General features: G+C 48.5%; 1 protein-coding gene across 1 annotated transcript; it reads left to right on the forward strand.

Moving 5' to 3' along the window:
* Positions 1-2,106: 2,106 nt before the first annotated feature.
* Positions 2,107-4,059, forward strand: Twist1 (twist family bHLH transcription factor 1). Its single transcript, XM_048339725.1, has 2 exons — positions 2,107-2,825; positions 3,374-4,059. Exon 1 carries the CDS (start codon positions 2,178-2,180, stop codon positions 2,784-2,786), a length of 609 nt encoding a protein of 202 aa, XP_048195682.1. The 5' UTR covers positions 2,107-2,177; the 3' UTR covers positions 2,787-2,825; positions 3,374-4,059.
* The last annotated feature ends 4,742 nt before the right edge of the window (positions 4,060-8,801 follow it).

The raw sequence follows: 8,801 nt of genomic DNA on the forward strand, positions 1-8,801 counted from the left end.
CAGATGCAAACATAGGGAGATGGGTACTGCAATTTGAGGATTGCCTGTAGATCGGATGCTGCAATTTAAGTGGAGGCTATGAAGAATTTGATTTGCACACCCGCTGTCATTTTTAACAATGGCTGAAGCTGGCGCAGCAGGCCTGCTGGCACGCAGTGATCATTGTTACTGAGCATCTGTAGAAAGGGTGAGGCACAATCCCCAATAGTGTTCCCCTCCCGTGGAAGTTACAGTGCCGTGGATGAGGTCCTTATGAATTAGAGAACTCTGCCTCCACTCCCCTCCAAAGGCGCTTCACAGCCAAGGGTTTCCGGGACCAGACTGCCAGTCCCAGCGCCGCCGCACATCCACGTGGCCTGCCTGCGCGTCGCCTGGGCTCCCGCCTCCTCCTCGGACTCCGGGCCACCACAGCCAACACCTCCGGTCCATAACAGAAAGGGGCGCTTGCCTACCGAAGGGTTCCCGCCCTCTCAACGGTGAGGAATCGGTGGGCGGACCTCTCAACCTGAGATGGGAACCGGAGCGTCTCTAAATCTACCCCCTGGTCTGCACTACCTTCTTCCTTTGGTTTGTTTTGTTGCATTAAGGAGATCAACCCGAAACGGTACTTTTACCCACAACTGGATTCAAAAAAGAAAGAAGTATAGCATTGCAGAGATGGCCTTTCCTTCCACGCCGCTGCCCTCCCGGTTCACCAACTTTGTTGCTTCAGTAACTCCCTTCTCTTGCTCTTGGTTTCTACTTAGTAGGTAGAAATGCTTACAGTGCAAACCATCCCGAGCTACTGGAATGCGTTCGGGCGCTGGAACCACAACTCCCCACTGCTAGGAAAGAGGAGGGGGGGGCGAGCTCCGAGCCCCCATCAGGTCCCCATCTCACTTTTACATGAGCCGACCTTCCCAAGGTCATAATACAAGGCCTCGTTTCGGGGAGGGGGAGAGATGAAGTGGCCCCCAAATTCCTCCACGTGGGGCTGGCTGCACTGAGAATCTGGGCCTCAGCGAAGGCACTGCGCAACCCTCCTCCGGCTTGGCTCTGCGCCGTTCCTCTAGGACAAGCCTTTCCTATGCGGGAAGGCGAATTTGTGCCTCTTCCTAGCACCTTTGGAGGCTGCGGGGACGATTTAGACCGGGTCACTGATGAGGGAAAAAGAAGGCCCGGATGCTTCTCCGGGAGGGTGGTGAGATGGCAGGCCGAGGCAGAGATCCACTGCTCCCTCGGTGAAGCCACGTCTTCAAGAAACAACCGGACGTCAGAGGCCCCGTAGTCGCGATTGAGCCCTGCGAACCCCAGGGGTTCATCTACCTGACCTTTGGGTGGGCTCCGCAGTTACTACTTTTCTTGCCACTCCCGCCCCAGCAATCTTAAACCTGGAGAGATCTGGGGTGGGATGAAACTGGTGTCACCGCTAATGTCACAGACACTCGGTACGGGTCTGCCACCGCGTCCGGGATGGGCTGCGCCGGCCGCTTCCCGGAGCTGCGCTCGGGTGCGGGGGCGCTGCCCGCGCGCTGGGGCGCGGAAGGAAATCGCCCCGCGCCAGCCGCCCAAGGAAGGGGGAGGGCAGCGGAGAGGCGGGCGGAGGGGCTGGCCGCCGGGGCCAGGTCGTTTTTGAATGGTTTGGGAGGACGAATTGTTAGACCCCGGCCAGGCGAGGGTGGGGAGTGAGGGGTGGGGAGTGGGGGGAGGCAGAGACAAGGGGGAGGGGGGTACTGGAAAGCGGAAACTTTCCTATAAAACTTGGAAAAGTCCCTCCTCCCCACGTCAGGCCAATGACACCGCTGCCCCCAAACTTTCCGCCTGCACGGAGGTATAAGAGCCTCCAAGTCTGCAGCTTTCTCCCAACTCCCAGACACCTCGCGGGCTCGCCAGCACCGGCGCGGCTTCCAGGAGGCCGAGCGGGGCGTGCGTGAGGCGGTTGCGCGCCTTCTTTTTGGACCTCGGGGCCCTCCACACCGTCCCCTCCCCCTCCCGCCCTCCTCCCCGCCTCCCCCGCGCGCCCTCCCCGCGGAGAACCTCCCGCTCCCTCCTCCCGCTCCCTCCTCGGCGGGCCGTACCGCCCGGGCCGGCGCCGCGCGCTGGGGAAGCTGGCGGGCTGAGGCACCCCGCTCTCGTCCTTCTTCCCCGGGCCGCTCTTCTGCCCCGGGCCCCCGAGGCCGCGCATCGCCGCCCGAGAGATGATGCAGGACGTGTCCAGCTCCCCAGTCTCGCCGGCCGACGACAGCCTGAGCAACAGCGAGGAGGAGCCGGACCGGCAGCAGCCACCGAGCGGCAAGCGCGGGGCTCGCAAGCGGCGCGGCAGTCGGCGCAGCGCGGGCGGCGGCGCGGGGCCCGGTGGCGCCCCAGGCGGGGGCGTCGGAGGCGGCGACGAGCCGGGCAGTCCGGCCCAGGGCAAACGCGGCAAGAAATCTGCGGGTTGCGGCGGGGGCGGCGGCGCGGGCGGCGGGGGAGGCAGCAGCAGCGGCGGCGGGAGTCCGCAATCGTACGAGGAGCTGCAGACGCAGCGGGTCATGGCCAACGTGCGGGAGCGCCAGCGCACGCAATCGTTGAACGAAGCGTTCGCCGCCCTGCGGAAGATCATCCCCACGCTGCCCTCGGACAAGCTGAGCAAGATTCAGACCCTCAAGCTGGCCGCCAGGTACATCGACTTCCTCTACCAGGTCCTCCAGAGCGACGAGCTGGACTCCAAGATGGCAAGTTGCAGCTATGTGGCCCACGAGCGGCTCAGCTACGCCTTCTCGGTCTGGAGGATGGAGGGGGCCTGGTCCATGTCCGCCTCGCACTAGCAGGAGCTCCCCACCCCCTCGGCAGGGCCGGAGACCTAGGTAAGGACCCGCGTCTGGACGCCTCTAGCTCGTTCAGGTAGTAGATGGCCGGCCCGCTGGCCAGGCCTAGCTCTGGGTCCCTATCGCTGCCCTCCCGGACAACCCACTGCCCTCCCAGCTGGCCCTCTTAACCTGGCCCGGCTCTCTGTGCCCACCAGCGTCCCAGCAAGGTTGTGTAGTCCGCGCTAGGGAGGGAGGTCCCCAGGGGATGCGCCCTGCCTGGTCAGGGATGTTCGAGTGCGTGAGTATGCGTGACACACAGCGGGAAGGCTGAGAAAGGAAGCCTGGTCAACTCTTTAGGACAGGGTTGCCAGGGCCTCCCTTTTCTTTTGGCTTGAAAATTTCGTTCTTCTTCAAACAAATGTTTCCAAATTCCACCTCCTCCTTTCCGCCCACCCACTTCCTCTTGCCCTTGGGTTGAAATCCTTCCAGGTTGTTCAGCCTAGTTTCTCCAGGGTGGTGATAACACAGCTCTACTAGTCTTAGAAAACAGCCTCGGAGACCTAAACAATAACCAACTTTCCCCCCCCCCCTCTGGGTTTTTGCAGATGTCATTGTTTCCAGCGAAGGAGAAAATGGACAGTCTAGAGACTCTGGAGCTGGATAACTAAAAATAAAATATATATATATATATATATACCTAAGATTTTTCTTGGAGATTAGAAGAGCAGAACCCAAATTGAAAGAAACAGGGCGTGGGGCGCACTTTTAAAAGAGAAAGCAAGCGAGACAGGGCCGTGGACACTGATTCCCGGACGGGCAGCGGCACCATCCTCACACCTCTACATTCTGATAGAAGTCTGAACCATTGTTTTTGTTCCTTTTTTGTTTGTGCTTGTTTTGACGAAGAATGTTATTTTTTATTTTTATTTTTCATGCATGCATTCTCAAGAGGTCGTGCCAATCAGCCACTGAAAGGAAAGGCATCATTGCGGACTTTCTCCATATTAATATGGTAACAATGAGAAGGGATTGCAGAACACCTTTAAAAATAAAATTACTGGGACCAAACTGGCCTGCAAAATCATAGTCAGTTAATTCCCTTTTTCGTTCTTCTTGTGAGGGGGAAAAAAACTTAAAATACAAAAAAACAACATTCTATTTATTTATTGATGACCCATGGTAAAATGCAAATAGATCCGGTGTCTAAATGCATTCATATTTTTATGATTGTTTTGTAAATATCTTTGTATATTATTTTTCTGCAATAAATAAATATGATTGAAAATTTTAAGAACTTTAGAGTTTGGTGTATATTTTTAGAACTCAGGATTAAATTGGTGGTAAATACCTACTTGTTTAACACTAGAGGCACCCTGGAGGGAGGGGGCACTAATATAAACAAGCAGTGAAAAACTCAAATAAACCAGCCACTGACAGGCACAGACATGTTATTTAAAAAGACAGTTTTATTATTATTCCAGTTTGGTGTTCAATGGGGGGCTTAGTAGCATCTCTCTCTTTTTTATCAATCCCCTACCTCACCCCTGCAAGCAGCAAAGCAAAATGTTCACATATTTGCTGTTTTTCTTACTTATGATTGGAGGTAGTCGGTCTAAAACTTTCAGATAAGCAACATGTATTTTTATTGTACCCTCCACTCTTTGAAGATTCTTAAATGCTCATTTCAGGGAAGCGAAATTTGTCCATGGAATTTACTTATACATACATATAAGTGAATACAAATGCATGTCAAACTTTTAATTCAAGGGGAAAGGGACAATTTGTGATTTGCTTTAACTGCTTTCATAAAGGAATATGACATATCTTATTTGCTAAAAATGTTTTACTATGTTGATATTCTCTATTTGGTAATAAGTTCTTTTTTTTAGATGTAAATGATATAGTGTGGGAGTAAGGTAAATAAAGAGCTTGAATTTTCAGTGACCTTGGTAACTGTTGGTACAATTACAATGTAAAATGCTACAGTCATTCAGGTTCTAGTCAGTTCCTTAGCAAATACCTTTTATCCAAAATTACACAGAATTTCCCCTAGAGATACCTGGATACACATAAGTACTTGCATAATGTGATGACCTTCAGTAAAATAAGAACAAATGGTGGTTGATTTTTCTGGGCTGGAAACAAATATTTTTGTGTGATTGATGGCATTCAAATTGTGATTAATAAAACAATTTCAGCTGGAAGTTTTGCACCCAGTATTAGCATTCAGAAGCAATAAGGGAAACTTTCTAACTAAATTTGTGTTGGTGTCCAGTTCAGACAAAGACTATGTCAAATAAGGAGGTATATCAAAATAGGCTCTGTTTGTTGAGGTTGAGGTTATTTTATAGCCAGAAGTTTTTGTCTTCCTCTTCACACAGCGCCATAGAATGCAGGTATGACAGTATTGTAAATATATTATCATGACTTTTTCATACTTGTAACAATTACTTACATTAAAAGATTAGTGCAGCTGTGGGGAATTGTTATTTAGTTTTTAAATTTTATTTTGGCAGACCTTTCCCAAATAATGAAAAAAAAGGTGCTTCTATGTAAATGTATTTGGGGGACATGTGGATTGGGGCGGGGTGTGAATTTGTAGGGTAGAGTAGAAGCATAGAGTGCCCTAGAAGGCAAAAGGGAGGACATCTAGGTGGTAATTGTATTTAGTGTATCAGCTCCATTTTTAAAAATGGTTCCTGGGGGAATTTCCTTGTTCACTAGCTTGGTCTGACTATTTGGTATTTCAGAGATCTTCAAGCACTCCAGGATGGAGCTGACCATTACCATTGAGAAGGTAAATGCTATTGTAACTCTAGATGAAAAAACTAGATGTTTCAAAGAAAATTAGCCCTGTTTGCCTTTATTAAAAAACGCTTGAATTTTTTACTGTATTTTGTAAAGGAATCTCTGCAGAAACACAAATGTCTTATGTATATACAGTAATAGAAGTAATACAGTAATAGTATACAGTAAATACAAAATTGATGGTAATATATTGCCCTAGACTTTCAGAGAAATAAAAAGTAACTCATAGAAAGATGGTAAATAGTTTTACTATGACAAAGTAAAACTTCTTAAAGAAGAGCAGACTTCATAGGTGAAAATACTAACTACTTGAGTATAATTTTCAGCTGGCCACCTATTTCTATATACTTACCCAGTTTAAATTGCATGAAATGCCCTACTTTTTTTAAAGAGTAGAAATAAAATCACCTGTTTTGCCTCCTTCGACATAATGTCTTCTCATTTTACTCCATCCCACTTTATTTTTTGTTCCCTGCACTTACTTAAAGGCACATCAAATAAATTACCTCTGTTTCATCACCAGGATGTTATATTTTTCCATTTATTATGGTGGCTGGACTCTGGGCAGTTAGTTGCCTTTTAATCAGAATGCATTTGCTAGGGTCAAGTATTGTGTTGAGTGGTCTTCTGTCTTAAAGAAGAATGAAATGTTTACTTTACAAATAATTACTTTTATATAGTGCTTCCAATTCCATTCTGCAGATAATCTTCAATTACAAAAAAGCATCTATTTTGTTTCCATATACTCACATTTGCTTTATGTGCATGTGCATGCTAAGCACATGGCCAGATAATACTTCATGCATGAATTGCAAATACCCTCCTCCAAATGGAACTTATTCATAAAATCACGTGAAATAGCAAAAACACACAACATGTGAACTTCCTCCTACCATTCAACAATGGCACACATTTCCAGCGTCTTCGGGCAGATATTCATAATAGAGCATTTTAAGGGACATTTGGCCTCTTGCAAAAAAGTAGAGCATTTTGCACATTCCATGGTTTGGCAAAGTCAGAACTAGTTATTTTCTCTAGACCGGTATCAAGTTCTTCTCAGGCATATGATTTCACTTGAAGTTCTGCCCAGGAATCCTTCAAAGTGAGCGTTTGTCCCGCTCTCATGATGTCAGGCGGTTTTCCCTGCATCTGTAATTTAAAGAAAAACAAACAAATCTGTGGGGGGGAACAAACGCCACGGAAACCCAAACAGAACTCCGTGGGGAGTGAGGGTCTCACCTGCAGCAGGCATGCTGGAGGGGCACAGGCCCAGGCGGCCCTGGGTGGGTGGCAGGCCGGCCCGCACCGAGGACAGTGACAAAGTCTGAGCCCTCCTCGGATGGTGGCATGGACCCAGGGGGGCAGGACTGCTGGCCTATGCTCGGAGGCGGCGGCGGCGCCAAGTGTCAGCGGTAGCAAGAGGAGCAGCAGTAACAACCCAGGCAAAGGCCCAACCTCAGATTTCCAAAGACAGGCCCGTATTAGCGACAAACAGGGGTCGGCAAGGGGATCCCCAGGGTCCACTTTTCTAGAATTTTCTGCTTATGTGTTATAAAGAGAGCTTCACCCCCATCACCAGAGAAATGGAAAGAAAGGTCGCACAGGCACAAGCGATGAAGTCGGCAGCGTCTCTAGATTTTCTCAAACCCAACCACTTCACCCATCTCTTTATTTCTCACAAACCACCCAACTCTCTCCTTTGCAACTCTAGCCCTCAGAAATATCAAAAGGATTATTCATTTTCTTTATTTACTGGACATCAAAATGCAGACCTGGGAAACAGATCCTGGGATACGTTTTCCATTTGCTTTTGTCTCAAGACCCCAGAATGCGAGTGCCCACTTAATGTTCTTAGCAAATCAAAGCACGTGTCCTTTGAAGAAGGTGTGTAATTGGAGTTTAAGGCATGTATGGAATTCCCAGATGTCTATAAAGTAAAAAGGAGCATGTGGCAGGTCACTGGAAGGTGGGGCAGGTTGAAATGAGTGGTACACACTTTTCTATTCTCCTCCACCATAGAAGCTAGATATAAAACCTTGAGGGAGGGGAGTTGGAGTTGGGATGGGATCATAATGAATATTCATCTTCTTGTATCAGTGGTAGTAACCATGTGAAGCAGCAACACATGGTCAAAAAACCTCAAAAAAAAAACAAAAAACAGGCAATTACAGTCGGGATTTCGTGGGCGCCCTGCAAGGAGATGGCTTGGGGTTTGCTGTGGAGAAGGCCTCCAGCAGCTTTTTTTTTTTTTTTTCTTGTTTACGTGGACTATTTTCTGTTCCGGCTACTCCTCCTCCCCCTATGTTTGTGGATGAGTCGTGGTGCGTCTGCGCATTAAAGTTGAAGCCACAGGAACATCACTTCACATAAGGAAAGAAAGAAAGGGGGGAAAACTCTTCTAAAAGCATTCATTTCAGGAGGCAGGCTTCTTGGGGGAGGGGAGATTAGAAGGGAGTGAAATTAAATTTCTGTAAACCATGCAGCTTAAATGTCTACCAGATAGAGGGACTGCTCGCTGGATGGGAAGACAGCCATCAAAACCAGCCACTCCCTTCTCCCTGCATGGAGGAAGGTATAGACCTGAGAGACTGCCGACCCCCAATGTGAGTTTGAATGTTGTTGCTTATTAGGCAGCTTTTGTTTTTGCTTTGTTTTGTTTTCACTGTGAAATATTTCACAAGCGAAATACGATTTTTCCCCTTCCCTTTTGGGTTCAAAACGCTGCCCTCGTTTACCTGTGGAGTTGAGCCAAAGGCAGGAGACATCAGACCTCTGCTAAAGAAATTGGCCCTGGCAAAAGTGGGCACGGGTTGGGGGGGTGACTTGGAAAAGTTTGGACTAGGGGCAAGTGTGAGGGAGACTAGAACAAAGAGAACCACAGATTCAGCTGTTGGGGTAGGCTGGAGGGATAGAAGGACAAGCTGAGGTGACCCCAGTGTGACAAGTGAAAAGTTAAGCAGGTACCTGAAGGAAGTTTATCTTGCCCAGATGTTAGGGCTTGTATGAAATGTCACGTGAAGAGAACAGATGTACAACTTGCAAATGGGGCCACGCCTGTAAATACAAGGAAAGCAAATACTTGTAGGGAAACCCAGGCATAAATCATCAACCTTCTTTGCTTGATTTTTATTTTCTCTTTAGAATATTTGTCTCCTCTGGAAAGCAAAGGCACATCTTAAGTGAAATACATCTTCCAGGAGAAGATGCCCTCCCTTCCCTGACCCC

Source organism: Perognathus longimembris, chromosome 2 (genome assembly GCF_023159225.1).
Source record: "Perognathus longimembris pacificus isolate PPM17 chromosome 2, ASM2315922v1, whole genome shotgun sequence".
In the NCBI taxonomy this organism is placed as follows: Eukaryota; Metazoa; Chordata; class Mammalia; order Rodentia; family Heteromyidae; genus Perognathus; species Perognathus longimembris.

Coding starts and splice junctions, on each gene's coding strand:
- Twist1 (XM_048339725.1), top strand. CDS start 2,178: ATGATGCAGGACGTGTCCAGCTCCCCAGTCTCGCCGGCCGACGACAGC.